We start from the raw sequence: 15,456 nt of genomic DNA, 5'->3' as shown, positions 1-15,456 counted from the left end.
CTTCCAATCAGCTCTGCTGATCCTTGTTAACTTTTGCACGGAATTGTACAATACAACACAGAAACGTGAATTTTCCATGTTGTAACTGAACACAGCAGAACGATTGGTTCGGAAATATATATTTTAAAATCTGTTTAAAAGTTACCCATGAATGTAAATTTTTGGACAAGTCCATAAATTCGACATGAACAAGAATACACGCATATACCTACATTCGAAGCCACATTTCATGACATAAAATATAAAGTAAAACGTCTTAGAAATATTGAGAAATAATGCATACTTGCGCTTTGTAGTGAAAAATCTGCACATCGGGATCAGCAAACTGCCACACTTTCACACGCCACCTGCCTTCTAGAACTCCTCGACCGATTCTTGTCTCTTGTTTCTCGTCTAATTGCGAATCTCAGATCTGTCTCAAACAATTGTGAGTATTGACAATTGTTCTTCGTTAATTTGCGAATTAATGGAGCAATCTAGTCAGCAACTTTGTTCCACACAAGTTTTTTCAACTGTTTTCCACCCTTCTGAACTGCTGCACACTTCGCCGATCGTCAACTTTTGGCGATCGCTTCGATCTGAAGTTCGTGCGTTTAGCTGCTAGCGCCTCTTGCGGATCCCGACTCAACTCGGCCGTTTTCATCGTTCATGGTGTTTACATCCTTGCATCTACGAACTGTGATCGAACAATTCGAATGCTTCCAAGACAATTTGAAATAACTCTGTAAGGAGTCGAAATGCTTGAGAAATACTTTTTAAAGCATCACGAAGATGATTTGATGAAGATACTTGAAGCCGTTAACGAAAATCAACATTATTCGATACACGTGAAGTACGGTGCATTGTTGACCATTCTTGCAGTACATTTTGCACAGCTAGCACTACAATTAAATCAAATGCCATTCGAATTTTTTTTTTATTCAAGCTAATACGTAAATAACAAATTTTGAATAACTTTAATTCGACTGGCGATTATTGCTGTGTCAATGACCTTAACCTATAAGTCTAGAGATAATTTGGTTTCTGCGGCGTACGCATATACATACTCACATCACTGTAATTCTTCACAGTAATTCAATCGTGGCCATCTAATACACCTGTGTTTTTTAGTTTTCTATCCCTGGTTGAAACAGATCAACAACTCGCCACTAAACTTTTACACAACCCTCGAGAATATTTGCCGCTCTGCGATAAATCCGCTATAACAGCGCAGGAAAAATTATTTAACCCTGGACTGACAGTAAAACAGAAGGTATAAAAACCGTTTATTCGATGTCTTAATACCAACTGAGGATACATTTTTATACTGTTTAATCACTTTAATTAAAGATGAATAATGAAAGGTATTGATACAAATATTTTATATCATTTATCTATGTAAATAAAACTTGATTGTAATACAGATGCAACTAAAATTGCAGATTCATACACGAATAACATCTTTTCCAATAAAAGTAAACCAAAGTCCAATTGGGGAGTTAATTTCCACCTCGGGAATCGCTGTGCGAATATCGCAGCCTACTGTATTAAAAGTCTGTCAGAGGTACACCTGTCGTAAATGTAAACACGTTACCGTTGTAGAGGTAAATAATTCTGCTGCTCATTATATTAATTAATGTCCATTTTATATTTTATAGTGATTCTATAGCATTCAATCGATAAACACTCTTTGTCTCGCTTATCGTTGATTACTTTGTAGCATTCGATCAAAATAATCTACAATGGTGAGACTATGACAACGTGAGACATAGAGTTAATTTTGCCTTGATTTTGAACAGTTAGAATGGGAAAGAAGGAAATTCAAGGAGACCAAAGAATGCGATGCATGTCACTCAAGAAGCATCTTTACAGATCCAACTTTGCAACAGAACGATTGTTCAGATTACCAAGAAGTGAAAATTCAGGTAAATTTAGATATTGTGGATAGATATACTAATCACATTTAGTATGAACTTTACTAATTCGATTGTTGCCATGCTTAGGAGAAATGTCAGATTGACACAAGGGCTTCATACGTTAGCGGAACTCGGATAATTCTTTTGGATGACTTAGTTGATAAATGTAGACCCGGAGATCACGTTGATATATGGTAATTTGTGGAATCGATTCACGTTTCAAAACTCGGTTAACAATCTGTGTTTCTGAATAGCGAATACCTTGTTTTTCAACGCTCTCGCACTATTTCCAACATTAAACTATTATTTTAGTGGAATAGTGATAAGACAATGGGGCTCGTTAACACCAGGTCAACGAGCTGAAGCAAGCACTGTGATTATGGCAAACAGCGTTACTGTCTCCAGTAAAATGAACGAGGCTCAATTCTCCACCAATGAAGCGAAAGAGATATTTGCCAGGTATTGGGAAGCTCACAAAGCGCAACCTTTGGTCGGTAGAGATATCATACTTGGCTCACTTTGCCCTCAGGTATAAAATGAATCTACACCCTCACATGATCTAAGCATTTTAATTACAGAGACTACGTTTATTTTCCCAGATCTATGGTATGTACAATGTCAAAAAGGCACTTGCAGTTGTGCTTGCTGGTGGAGTATCAAAGTCTCAAGATTCTGGTAAGGTTATATGAAATATTTTCCAATACCACTATTACCAGCCAGGCTAGTAAGTCTGATGATAATGAAAATATTTTTATCAAAAAATTCAGTAGACAAATTATCGCGTTATTGGTTCAATAAAAACTACCAAATCACGAAGAAAATTACGTTTGCATGACATGACTCTATTAAACACCAATGAGCGCATCATTTTCAATAACAATTTGCCATGTAAAAAAAAGAATGTCACGATAATATTACAAAATTAGGTACACGAATCAGAGGTGAACCACACCTGTTATTGATTGGCGATCCCGGAACCAGCAAATCACAGCTTCTCCGCACCGCAGCTAGATTAGCCTTGCGTTCTGTGTTAACAACTGGTATCGGTTCAACTGCAGCTGGCCTAACAGCTGCTGCGATCAAGGATGAGGGAGGTTGGCAGTTGGAAGGTGGAGCATTAGTATTAGCTGACGGTGGAGTATGTTGCATTGATGAATTTTCTTCAATGCGTTCACACGATCAAGGAGCAATCCACGAAGCGATGGAACAGCAAACAATATCAGTAGCTAAAGCAGGGCTAGTAAGCACGCTGAATTCTCGCTGTACGGTAATTGCGGCGACTAATCCTATCGGAGGACACTGCATTGATGGAAAACAAGTTGTAACATCTTTAGGAGATGCTCTCCTAACCCGATTTGATTTGATCTTGGTTCTAAGAGATAATCGGAATGTAGAATGGGACGAGATGATAGCAACTCATATTTTGAAAACAGCTCAGGAATCGTCAGAAAAAAAAATTACCATGTAAGATCGGTTTGCTTCTACAGGGTTGTGTGTGTATGATCTTATTAGAAGTGTGACTTGTCTTCAAAGGTGACAATTGTGTATGACTTTAGTGGCCCGGAAAAACAGCTGAATATTTTGGAAACGGGTACCTTGTGGACAGAAGAAACGGTGAGGGACTATTTCGCTTTGGTACATACACTCAAACCTGTGATAAGTCCAGAGGCGTCAGAAGTAATTAGAGCCACTTATCGATACCACAGGTTGAATCCAGAAAGAAGAGCAGAAAGAACAACTGTACGACTCTTAGAAAGCCTTGTTAGGTAACTAATCTAAGCTTTTTGTTAGAAATTTAACTGTTAATAATTACAACACACACATAGGTTTTGCCATTACATCCTGAAATATTGACAAATAATAGAGATCTACTACGCATAATGATGGTCACTAAGCCAGCCCTCCGTCACCTTGCACAAGCTACTCACTTATGGAGACATATCCGAAAGGCTATAGCGGGACTAATTATCGTTATAATAATAATTATTATTATCATTATCATCATCATCATCATCACCGTAATGATTGGACTATCAAGTAATTCTAATGTACAATAGGTTAGCCGAGGGTCATGCTCGTCTGATGTACCGTACGCAAGTAGAATTAATGGATGCTTTGGTAGCTGCACAATTGGTGGGAACCGGTCCTATGAATTCTACTTATAGCTCAACTGTTACTGGTCATCGTTTTCCTGCAGATCCAATGGCCGATTATCGCAAAGAAGGTAACGAGATAGACAAAGTTCACTAGGTCAAGGAATTAACTTCGTATTTTGGTTTACGGTGTACAACCTTGTTCAGATTTTGTTCACGTAGACACCGTACACTTACCTGTTATACGCTGTGCTACAGGTGATTTGTATTTTTAGGGATTGATATCCTCGACAAGCTCAACTTGGGACATCTGAGTGTTCAACTGTGATGAATATTTTCAACGGTTAATTAGATGAACATGCATTTGATAAATAATAAAAGAACTGTTAATTAATAATGTTAATTACAGTACAAATGCGAGTTAAAGAAATCCACAAAGCTGTATTCCTAATTCTTGTTGTGTTTTTTATTTTTTACATTAAAAGTACTAGAGAAATATATTTTTGCTATAATTTATGACATTCAAGATGTTGAACTACAGGTGTTTTTAGATTTCCCGTATGTTTGTAAATGTTAACTAAAATCATTATACCATTGGCTGATTCTATGAAACGAACCGAACTAACTAATAATCTCTAACAATTTGTCAACCAAATGATCGTCAATCCTTTCGAGAATTCACTACTCCATTTGTGCGTGGACTTGCGACACCGCGACCTTGTGAACATGGTTAGATTTTCCGTATAGCGTACTACACTCTATTGCGTATCGTATAATTCGTGGTTAACGACAACACTACCGTATCGATTTGTTGCCACTTGTCCGGTAATATTTGTTGCACGGGTATTTAGTAGCAGAAAAACATATGCGTACTCCTTGATGGCTTGTGACAAGCGTGTTTTCTAAATTCGAACGTAAATATGGAGAAAATGCATACTGAAGACCTGAAAAATTCTGAGGTAAAACTCATCACGAATTTTTTGGATGACTCAGGTAAGGTTAACGTCTGTTCTGCGTATGTAAATTTGTGCGCAAGAAAATATCACATGTTCCCAAAAAAGCAAACACAAATTTCTTACACTCAAATTGAATATATTTCAGCCCCGCAGGCATTACCCAGTATTGAGGAATTCCACATGGGACATTATGAACAAATCTTGAATAATAAATTCTGTTCATCTTATCTCAAGAAGTTTGTCAATAATAATAATCTCGTAAAAACCCTACTTGACGCTGTGAACGATGATCCTAACTGCACGTTTCAGTTATTATCTGTTGGGATAGCTTCGCTGTTGTTTTTTGTCCAAACTAACTTCACTGGCCCAGAAAATACGTTGGACATTGATTGGTTATTGGGCAAACGTGAGGAGGCATTGGAGTTTTTGCACCTCGAAGATGAATGCAATGAAAATGTGAAGAAGCCTGAGCTGTTGTATCTATCGAAAATATTGTTTTCTAATGAAACATTACAAAATCATCACAGAACTGCTGCTTGGTGGTTATTCAGAGCCAATTTACTGCATCAAATTGTTCTCGAAGAAGCTTCTGCAACTTTATTCAAAGAAACTGAGGATTTAGTAGAAAAAATTTCTGCTGATGATATTTTGAGTGATGAGTACCTCAGGACGTTGTTCCATGTCGAGGCTGTGCAGTTTTATTTGTATCATAGAAGGATACAGAACATGGAAAAACACGTGGAAATTGCTCAACATTCGGCAAAACTAAACATGCAGTTAGTCGGCATGCTTGGTAAACGCACCAAGTACCAACAAGATGAGAAAGCTCAGTTAATGTTGAAAGTTTCCACGGACAAAGACAATTTCCCGTACAGAAAGTGTCAAGATTTGCCCACTGCTCTTGAACTAAAAGATGACTTGCGATTGGAACGAGTAGAATATTCTGAAGCTGCAGAAATTATTGAACTGGGTGCCTTGGAAGAAGCAGTTGTTTTAGCAAAATAGTATGTATGGTAAATATTTAAATTTCACCTCATCATCAGAAGTTGGTTATAGAATTGTTGTGGGAAAATGCGTCGACATCTATGCAAATATTTAATTCCATAAGTTTAATTCCATTAATTAATCGTACACTAGTATTCGTTGAATTGAAATTTTTCGTACATACATCAGTAATAAATTACACCAGGAAATTAATATCATTTAATTTTCATTTTTTGCAGTTTTCAGATTCAAAAATCCCAACCGAAAGACAAACTTGCTGACGAAGAGGTTGTACCATACCTAATTGTGAGAATTGATGTTTATGAATTGATTTAGGAATCCAGTCTTGATTTCAATTTATTTTACAGATAATCTAATTATGTGACATTTGTATCAGAATGTTATAGAGAATTCGAGTAACTGGCCATTAAGAATGTCATCTTTGTGTCAGCGTTGTATATTGGAATCGAATCACAAAAGAACCGTTGAAAGATCTATGTCACAGACAGAGTATCTGATTGAGCAATTGAATTCTTCAAAGCCATTAGTCTCCCATCGTATGGATATATTTTTCGCCAGTGGCATGAAACCTGTCTGGGAAGTTAGACAAACCTTGGCTGATCTGATGCTTAATCTAGGCATGGTCAAGAGCGCTCTTGAGCTGAACTTGCATCTCCGACTCTGGGAAAGCGTAATTGTGTGCTACACTATATTAGAATTGAGACACAAGGTGCGCAAATTTCTATAAAATCAATTTTTTTAATCTCCAACTGATTGAGATCAAGTACCATGCGACATTTGCTCAGAACTATCAACATCTACTCATGACTAGCTATGATATTGTGATATCATTTCATCTAACTCTTTCAGGCTGCAGAAATAATTCAACAAGAAATCGATAAGAAGCCAACAGTAAAACTTTGGTGTCTCTTAGGTGATTCAACGCAGGATACAAAATGTTATGAAACTGCATGGAAATTATCTGGTGAAAAGAGCAGCCGTGCCCAAAGGCACTGGGGCCTGCATTATTATTCAAAACAAAATGTAAGTTTACTGAGATAGCGCTAATCAAATTTTTATCTCATGTATCAAAGATCGTATCTAATGCAATTGGTTTTAATCAATCTTGAAGACAAATTCAAACATTCAGTGTAACAATGAATTTACAATTCTTACAGTACACAGAGGCAGTACCGCATTTGAAATTGTCTGTGGAATTGAATAATATTCAAGAGAATATATGGATTAGGCTTGGATTTGCTGCATTGCAAATTGAAGATTGGAAATTGGCAGCTAATGCATACCGTCATTATTGTGCTCTAGAGCAAATGGTCAGTACATCTATCGGCAAAATGAATGCAATATTGGTGAAACTTGTTTATTCAATCATTCTTTTTACTTACTAGAATTTCGAGGCGTGGAACAACTTGGCGAAGGCGTATATCAAGCTCGGAGACAAACCCCGAGCTTGGCGATCCCTTCAAGATGCGGTCAAATGCAACTTCGATAGGTGGGAAGTGTGGGACAATCTAATGGTAGTTAGTATTGACTTGGGTCATTTCTCGGAGGTAAGAAGAATCGAGGCTTTTCGGGCGAGAACAGTAATGATAAAAAAAATTCAGTCAAATCGTACGAAAAATTTGATTCTCCTTTTGCAGGTGATTCGGTGTTACCACCGTATTCTCGAGCTGAAAGCTCATCACACTGACGTACAAATTTTGAAAATTCTTACCAAGGCAATTATCACGGATATAACAGATGCCGATGGTAATCCTGCTAGTAGACTACTCCAGAAAGCCTTGGAACTATTTGGACATTTGACTGCGGCAGTGCCGAATAATGCTTCGATTTGGCAGATGTACGCCGAGCTGACGGCGACAAAGAATACGGAAATGGATTATCAGAAAGCGGCTCAATACTTGCAGAGAGCGCATCGTACCGCTGTTGCCAATCCGAAATGGTTCAAGGAGGTAGAAGCGACGAAAGACGTGCTTAATTTATGCGCCGATTTGGCAGAGTCATACTTGAAGTGTGCAGAATCTGGATCACCGCTACAAAGAAGAGCGATGCTGGGTAGCGCGAAATTGTCGCTACAAGGCGTCGTGAGGAAAGTCAAGGATCAGGATTGGATTGGCCAAAAGGACATCGACGAATCATTGGCAAATATCGAAGCCTACTTGACCAAAATCTTGGATGAGTTGAGAAAAATAAATGTTGATTCCAATTATGTTTCGCAGAATATAGTTCTTTAGAAAATAATCAACTGTTATTTCCGGCGTCTATTCATTTACTTGACTGTTATCAAATACTGAAACTTGAATTAAGCTTAATCGTTTACTGGACAACGTGCAGGATACACTTTACGAAAATGATTCCATGATACTCTCACATAAGCCACTTGTGATAATTGAAATTCCTCTACACTACCAAGTAGCTGCCGTGTCAGGTATACTTTGACACCAGAAATTCAAAGCTGCTGACTAGAACTAAATGGGATGTCGGACAAAATCAGTTTGATATAATTTTGCAGTATTTTATTAATGACGTTTACTTCTTACTATTTTGTAAGATTGTAAAAAAAATTCTATTGAGGAAATAAGAAGGGCTCAAATTTACCTTCTTTTTAGTTTGAATGTATATATATATATATATATTTAAGAATTGGTGAGAATCCAGTCGGCGTATTTTGCAACGCTTACATACGCAGACGGTGAATTTGAATTAATTTCGCAATCCGATCCGTACGACAGGATGCCAACCTGAAACGACGATAACGTTGACGCGTAATGTTACGTATGATGTTACATATACGTGCCTGAAGGTAGAATTACGAAAATGCTGTGTTCAATGATTGTACGTATTAATATCTGCATCGCTATAGATGTATGAAATCGCGATCGAGAATCGCACCGAATTGATTCGAACAGATTACATACTCGAGTTTCAACCGGATGCTTTAATTCGAACAAAAGATAATTTACTTCAATGTCAATAGGTATAATAATTACCAGAGTATAAGTGTCCCCGTATTTCAATACCAGGGGGCTTCCGCTGAAACCGGAACAGGGTTCTTTCGCACTTCCGGCACATAGTTCGACGGAAAAACCACGATTCATGAACGTTGAACAATCTTGTTTCGGCAAAATTTTTGTTTCCAACCATTGTTGTTGAGTTGGTTTTTCTGTGGGTGTAAAAAAAAATATTCACCGCAAAGACGCGATTTGTTATTTATTCAAAGCTTGTTATACGCACCTTTCTGACTTGATATTTTACCCCAGCCGACTAATACCGGCATCTTGCCTACCAAATTGTAGTTTTCGCTTTCCAAGAGACAAATTGACTGCGCAGTGACTAACGTCGGTAAACCAAATTATACAAAATTGTACGTTATTATATCTTGATGGGAATAAGGGGATCAAAGGTATTAATCATTTTCACTTGCGTGGAATACCTACCGGTAAAGTCAATTGGCGTTTGAAGACGGATCAATGCTATATTATTTTCAAAAGTCTCGGATCTAAACTCCGGATGCTTGACGACATAGGAAATGTTATACTCTTGAGTCGGCAGTCCACAAAACAGCGAATTACAATCCGGGTTATCGGCCTCGTCGAATTCTCCCAAGAGTACAGTTTGACTGAAATAAATAGACGCACATCTCAACATAAATAGCTCAACAATCTATTTTTTTCGGCAAATTCTCAAGTTTACTCGAAGCCTCTGAATGAATTAAATGATCTGTATGAATATGCCGACAGTTTGAAGAAAAAAAAATTCAAACATAACTTCCCACCACATAATTTATAAAGAATATTAATCTGTCAAGCTTACAGTTTGTAGCTATTGGAAGTAGCCAGCGCGCAAGTACCAGTTGTAAGAACAGTCCTTTCGTTCACAATCACACCGCTGCAAGGATATTTCGTGCGTCCGTTGTCTACGTCTGTGATTGAATCAGAACACACATTTTCAGTTTTTGAGAAAATTATTATTTGGACTGTTTCGTAACCGTGACAAAGAGAGTATTATCTTTACTTATGAAGCCGATTCTTGCTACGAAAGGAAACGTTCCCAGAGTCTCCATGTTGCTTCGAATCAAACTCTTTCCGCAGCCTGTATTTTTATTGAAGGGCAGACCGTCTCCCCGGAATCCCAATGCCGTCGACGTCGGTGTTGGCTGACTCGTTAACACGTCGCAGCAGACTTTCGGGTGAGATCCTACATAGCCACAAACAAGGTGCCGAAACCTACGGTATAAAATTATATATTTTAATGAAGTTTACCCCGATACACGAGGTATAGTCGATTCAACGGTTACCTGTGAACCGGAAGTGCTCTCCGATTCATTAGGGACAAGATTTCTGGGCACTGATCAACCGTCGCGCACTTTTTTTTATCCGCGCAAAACAACGTATTTTCCAATTCCAATCCATTGTTTGGATACTGCGAAAAAATTGGTTCTGCACCGAGGATCACTATGCAAAAATAAAATAATACAAACAAGGTACGATCCATCTGTGAAAATATTTGTCTGCGGAATTTCGTGAAATTTTTACAAACGAAGTGACAACTGCACAAAAACAAATTTAAAAAGTTTGATATCAATGATTTATTTCACCATTTCACACGAGTGGCCTAATGTTTATAACAACTTGGATGGAAATTATTGCCTCTATTCGAACAGCTTCAATTTAATTATGCATCTGGTGCGACTAGTTACATCACGTTGGAGTAAAATTCAGGACTGCGTTTCGATCGCGAGTAGATGGGATAGCATACGCGTCTAGCTTTTCAAACCCATCGTTCGGCAAGAATGATTTCTGGATAATTTCGCTTTTCGTGATCACCTTGGTCACAAACCTGGTGTTATTCTCCTTTCCGGCGGAAATGGGAACGTCATCGTCAGAAATAAAAATCTGCAATTAATAGGGGGAAAAAAAAATCTCGGCCGTCTATCCAGGTCGGCTTGGAACTACCGCCACGCGATATTCACGAGCGGATATAACTCAATGTGACGTTTGAAGTGTACCAAAAACGTGTATGCGGAGTGTAATCTGCGACGTTTTGTTGTTCGTTGCTATTATTTTCAACCATCGTATCATGAACATCCGATGTCGTAACACTCACGGTTACATTACATGCTATGTGGGAAACTTTCGCAAAATGTTGAAAATGCGTCGAGCATTGCATAGGGAACAGTCAAGGTCGAGTGACACAAGAGCGAGATATATAGTTGGCGCGAATTAAAATTGTAGACTTTTTAAATATGTTTATTGAACAGCAGTGTCTGTGCAGAATATTATTTTCTAGGGAACGTGCTAATTTGCGTGGAAAATAAAAGTTATCACTTGATAGGTGAAAGGTGAAATTCAGGGTGACTGCCGTAAGACTGGTGAACAACGCAAACAATATTCGTACATAAGCCTATAATACATAAATTTATATGCGAGCATGTAAACATTAATCGCCTGTTTATGACTAGACGTGTATGTATCGTGCATCAATAAACAAACATGCAGATAAGTTGAATAAAACTGTAGATAGACTGTCGTATCTGTGTACCGATACCAATCGAACATAGGTATACGTAGTCACTTGACGCTGATTTTATCTCCTACAGTCACGCGATAAGTGGCCAAAGATCACGCAAAACACTCTAATGATCCGACGTTCAATAACGCGCTATGTTTGATAAAGGCACGCTCGGTTTCCGAATCTCTTATTCGACTATTTCGCCGTGCAAGTGTAGAGGGAAGACGAGGCGTCGGAAACCCGTTTGTCGGTCCACTCGATGGCCACTTCGACGATTCCGGTACCCTTGAAAAAATCGACGGCGACGATATTGGCGCTGTCCTGAAACTGGGTGTTGTACCATGTCGTCACGTTCACGTTAACGTCATCCGCCATTTTGCGCAGTCCTCCGAGTCGATCGAGTAAGATGTCCCAGGTGTTTGGAGTCAACTCCGCCATGGCTGATCTTGGGTTTACCGCACTGGAGCTAGAGAAGCAGAGATCGAGTTGAGGAGCGAGGTGGACGCAAAGGATCGAATAAGGTCACTTCGTACCTACCTCAGCGCGGCCGACTCGATTCCGCTCAGATATGTGTAAAGATCGGATATGGTTCTGACATCGCCCCACTGTTGGGTGACACAGGGCCAAATTGAGTCGTACAAAGGAACGACGCTACTCTCGTCGTAGCCGATAATCAGCCGCTTTCCGGAAGCCCAAATGGTCTCGAGCGACGTCGACCATCCGTAACTCTTCGGCAAAAGGTAGTCGGCAAATTGTTCTTCGAGATAAGCTACCAGCTTTGCGTGTATCGTCAAGTCGGTACCGAAACCTTGAACCGAAGGAAAAACGGTAGCTTCGTGACGGGAAAGTTTCTGTTATTTCGAAGGTTCTTTTTCACTCACCGACAGGAAATTCTTGTACGTCAAATATTACGATTTCCTCGGTATTGTCGAGGAACGTTTTAACGTCATCGATCACTTCCTGCATCTCGACAACCTTGAACAGTCCGTGATTAACCCACCAGACCGGATCTGAGGAGCTGTAATATCCCGCCCTGATGTCAAGGTACCGAACCCCATATATGAGTTGCGCCAAGATATCCTCGTCCTGGAAAATCAAGTATCATTCGATTGTTGCAAAGGTGTTTATTGGCTAGGAGTGATTTTTACTGCGGTTAACTGTCTGAAAAAAGCAATCCGCCAAATTATATATACCTATATTTCATGTAAAATGAAATTCATCAGGCACGAAGACATCGTGGATTACATTTCATTGGTGTTTTGCACAGACTGATTGATATTACGGTACTTTTTCCCAAAAATTCGTTCTCCGCTATTGCGACAAGTGCGAGAAAATATTTCTCAACTGGTTTCTTAAGTATACCGTCAACAGATTTTAAGCCTGTAAAGGAGTTATGCTGATGTTCCGAACGTTTCCGCTTTGAGCACGTAAAGTGTGAAGTCTCGCAAACGCAACGTTGTACGCGGTCTCTACCTTCAGCAATCCGGTTTGGTCATTCATGTACCTAACAGTTACGCGACACTGTGGCTTTTACAGTTGCACAGTGGTCTATGAGGCCAAAGAAGTTTATTCTTAAACAGTTCACTTGTCACCTGACAGATGATGTATTTGGACACTATATTTTCGGAGGTTGGTTCTTCGACAATCGAGTATGAGCCTGAATTGTGAGTGCCCGGTAGAAAAATGTCGCGGAATCTCTTCGAGCCCAAAGCTTCCTTCCGGTCGGCCATCCAGTTTGGTCGAGTCTCCAAGCAGTTGGTCTTCATTATCGAATCGTCGCGTAGCCAAGCGACGTGGTATCCTGTCGCAGACATAGACATTCAAAGACGCGCTTGAGAATTGAATTGACGAAGGCTCGGTGCTCGCAGAAGTAAAATGAGAAATCCCACCTAGGCATTGTCTCTCAAACGTCAGACTGGAGCTTGGTACGAATTCGGCATCAATTCCAGTCTGCCTGATGCCGCTGGAAGCGGTTGGCTGGAAGCTGTAAATTGGCGTAGAATTGGTCGAAGGCTCCTCCGTGTAGAGAGCGATTGTATCTCCGGACCGGAAACAGCTGTGACTCCAGTAGACCTCGATCTCTCGAATTTCGCTGGTCGAGAGTATCGGCGATATGATCAGGCCTACGTGCGAGGCCTCGAACTCTGCAAAATTAGCACTAAATTCCATTTCGTTTGACTATTTTCGCGACCAACGACACCAGTCCACATATTTCCTGCTGTGCGTTAATGGTAATAAGTGGTAGCGAGCAATGAAACTTTAACCGTGCACGTTAAAGCGGCGATTCTGAGTCCAGAATAAACCGGTTAACTTCACCGGATGTGTTTCAAGTCTTTCTTCATCGTTGCAAGTAGCATATGGTGAGTGCGACGGTGTGCTTTCGTCTGAATGCGGTACTCACCTTGCTCATTGGTCGCTGTCTCGGTGTCCCTCTTCGTCGGAGAGGAAGTACCACTGGCCAGAATGGCAGCAACTCCGAAAATCACGGCTACCGCATTCATCCTGCTTGATCGGATTGGATCTGGCTACTCACCTTGTCCGCGTATTTATCGTATTAGCTTATCGGTCTACTCTAGGCATGTGGCGTTAATTGGGTGGAAAAATGTTGTCCTGTTGTTGAAAACACGATCAACGTACGCGTCGTTGATTCCCGTTAATTAACTGGGATGCCACGTTCGATAATTCTACAATTAATCGGCAAATCGTTAGGCTGACCATCGGAGCGCTGATCGTATCACTCGTGTAACACCTGTGGTTTATTTTATCGCGATTTGTCCGGTAAACACGGCTTTCTCTTAACGTGAGGCATTGTGAGTAGAATCGTGCAACTTGCGAAAACGCAAATTTTTATTCCCGGTACCATATGGTGTATGTGAAGTTGTTCTCTTACGAAACGCAACAATCATTTGACTGATCACAGCGTGCCTGATACGGATACATCATCAATTCATGAGTTTCTGTGGGTGGAGCCTCGACGAATACGTCACGCGCCCAAAAAATAGCCACACAACATATGCAAATGACGTTTTTAGCGTTGACGAATCATCGCCGGATGAATATAAACAGATTGTTTCATTGCATCGGCATGCCCACGTAGAGTAGGACTTGAACCTCGAGAGTTCAACGTCATTTCTCGTTGTTGTTAGTCCATTAAAAGATCGCGCCGTAATTCAAATCATAAAAAATTCCTGTCAATTTCCATAACAACAGATTCACAAGCAACGATAATACGGTCACACCTGTGGCTATACAGACGGAACATTGAGCGCAACGTGTTTGTTATCTTTACCCGTTTCACACCATATTTCCGTCCTTGGGGTGTAACACAAATGCTCTGTTCTTCGCAAAATATATCAGGCTCAGTTACACGACCAGATACTAGTACTAGATACCAGATTGACCCGTCGTACGGATCAACTCCGATTATTTTGCAGTACAAAGTATCAAGTCGAGAGTTTCGTGACACAATTTCAAGCGCTTTAGGAGTTACGACAATCTTCCGATTCCAATATTATACTACACTTCCCGCGATCCGTTCAATGTCTCCTAAAACTTGACTAAAACCACCTAGTCCAAGGTCGCGAATCGATGACAACTGTCAAACAAGCACCAAGGGTTGTGCGAACGATAAGCAACCGTATTGCGGTGACGCCTAGAAGTTGCGATGAAGCCTTCACGTGTATGAAAAATGCGACTTTTACAAGGTCGGTTTGATATCGAAGCACCGAACCACCCGCGAACTGGTCATTGGTCGAAGCACCCCTTCAAGGGCGAAACCTGATACAGCCTTCGAGGATCATGCGCGTCTATGGTAGGCACTGCCATTCGGATTTGCCTCGATCGGCAAAACCGACACTAAAGAAATAGCAACACGTGCGTGGTGATGCCAACGACACTATACTAACAATAAAATACGGTACGTTTCTCTCTCTAGCCAGCTTCGAGCTACTGCAGTGTACTACTACGTATGAATAACCATCAGACACGCTGCCACACATG

At 40.1% G+C, this 15,456-nt stretch overlaps 3 protein-coding genes across 6 annotated transcripts; 2 read left to right on the top strand and 1 right to left on the bottom strand.

Annotated features, from left to right (window-relative positions):
- The first annotated feature begins 647 nt into the window (after positions 1 to 647).
- LOC124184536 (DNA helicase MCM9-like) lies at positions 648 to 4,440 on the top strand. 2 transcript variants are annotated; one of them, XM_046574342.1, is made up of 11 exons: positions 648 to 832; positions 1,111 to 1,252; positions 1,422 to 1,583; positions 1,779 to 1,904; positions 1,983 to 2,089; positions 2,208 to 2,424; positions 2,495 to 2,570; positions 2,822 to 3,359; positions 3,452 to 3,661; positions 3,953 to 4,119; positions 4,264 to 4,440. In XM_046574342.1, exons 1-11 carry the CDS (start codon positions 738 to 740, stop codon positions 4,314 to 4,316), a joined length of 1,893 nt encoding a protein of 630 aa, XP_046430298.1. In that variant the 5' UTR covers positions 648 to 737; the 3' UTR covers positions 4,317 to 4,440. The 2 variants fall into 2 exon arrangements, with proteins under 2 accessions (XP_046430298.1, XP_046430299.1); XM_046574343.1 differs by lacking the exon at positions 648 to 832 and having other exon boundaries at positions 1,240 to 1,318; positions 1,379 to 1,583.
- Positions 1,295 to 15,413, bottom strand: LOC124184535. 2 transcript variants are annotated; one of them, XM_046574341.1, is made up of 12 exons: positions 13,859 to 15,413; positions 13,347 to 13,601; positions 13,050 to 13,258; positions 12,339 to 12,543; positions 11,995 to 12,265; positions 11,798 to 11,923; positions 9,961 to 10,172; positions 9,760 to 9,868; positions 9,384 to 9,565; positions 9,181 to 9,279; positions 8,937 to 9,109; positions 1,295 to 1,549 (listed from the first exon to the last, which is right to left on the bottom strand). In XM_046574341.1, the coding sequence occupies exons 1-12, from the start codon at positions 13,956 to 13,958 to the stop codon at positions 1,538 to 1,540; spliced, it is 1,953 nt and encodes a 650-aa protein (XP_046430297.1). In that variant the 5' UTR covers positions 13,959 to 15,413; the 3' UTR covers positions 1,295 to 1,537. The 2 variants fall into 2 exon arrangements, with proteins under 2 accessions (XP_046430297.1, XP_046430296.1); XM_046574340.1 differs by lacking the exon at positions 1,295 to 1,549 and adding an exon at positions 8,335 to 8,687.
- LOC124184533 (tetratricopeptide repeat protein 27) lies at positions 4,756 to 8,187 on the top strand. Of its 2 annotated transcripts, XM_046574335.1 has the most exons (8): positions 4,757 to 4,981; positions 5,090 to 5,948; positions 6,168 to 6,234; positions 6,326 to 6,658; positions 6,799 to 6,972; positions 7,107 to 7,259; positions 7,335 to 7,496; positions 7,587 to 8,187. In XM_046574335.1, the coding sequence occupies exons 1-8, from the start codon at positions 4,909 to 4,911 to the stop codon at positions 8,178 to 8,180; spliced, it is 2,415 nt and encodes an 804-aa protein (XP_046430291.1). In that variant the 5' UTR covers positions 4,757 to 4,908; the 3' UTR covers positions 8,181 to 8,187. The 2 variants fall into 2 exon arrangements, with proteins under 2 accessions (XP_046430292.1, XP_046430291.1); XM_046574336.1 differs by lacking the exon at positions 6,326 to 6,658 and having other exon boundaries at positions 4,756 to 4,981.
- Positions 15,414 to 15,456: the final 43 nt, after the last annotated feature.

This window comes from Neodiprion fabricii, chromosome 6 (genome assembly GCF_021155785.1).
Source record: "Neodiprion fabricii isolate iyNeoFabr1 chromosome 6, iyNeoFabr1.1, whole genome shotgun sequence".
Taxonomy (NCBI): domain Eukaryota; kingdom Metazoa; phylum Arthropoda; class Insecta; order Hymenoptera; family Diprionidae; genus Neodiprion; species Neodiprion fabricii.
The sequence above is the reverse complement of the archived record's forward strand: the minus strand, read 5'-3'. Positions and strand labels throughout refer to the sequence as shown.

What these genes read in the sequence shown, in the direction of transcription:
- LOC124184533 (XM_046574335.1), top strand. Translation starts at nt 4,909, where the DNA reads ATGGAGAAAATGCATACTGAAGACCTGAAAAATTCTGAGGTAAAACTC. An exon ending in GCAGTTGTTTTAGCAAAATA is followed by an intron (nt 5,949 to 6,167) that starts GTATGTATGGTA and finishes CATTTTTTGCAG; the next exon opens with TTTTCAGATTCAAAAATCCC. An exon ending in TATTAGAATTGAGACACAAG is followed by an intron (nt 6,659 to 6,798) that starts GTGCGCAAATTT and finishes TAACTCTTTCAG; the next exon opens with GCTGCAGAAATAATTCAACA.
- LOC124184535 (XM_046574340.1), bottom strand. Translation starts at nt 13,958, where the DNA reads ATGAATGCGGTAGCCGTGATTTTCGGAGTTGCTGCCATTCTGGCCAGT. An exon ending in AACGTGAACGTGACGACATG is followed by an intron (nt 10,173 to 11,797) that starts GTACAACACCCA and finishes TTTATACCGTAG; the next exon opens with GTTTCGGCACCTTGTTTGTG. An exon ending in AGCAAGAATCGGCTTCATAA is followed by an intron (nt 9,869 to 9,960) that starts GTAAAGATAATA and finishes ATTCAATCACAG; the next exon opens with ACGTAGACAACGGACGCACG.
- LOC124184536 (XM_046574342.1), top strand. Translation starts at nt 738, where the DNA reads ATGCTTGAGAAATACTTTTTAAAGCATCACGAAGATGATTTGATGAAG. An exon ending in CATTATTCGATACACGTGAA is followed by an intron (nt 833 to 1,110) that starts GTACGGTGCATT and finishes TGTGTTTTTTAG; the next exon opens with TTTTCTATCCCTGGTTGAAA. An exon ending in TCAGAAAAAAAAATTACCAT is followed by an intron (nt 3,360 to 3,451) that starts GTAAGATCGGTT and finishes GTATGACTTTAG; the next exon opens with TGGCCCGGAAAAACAGCTGA.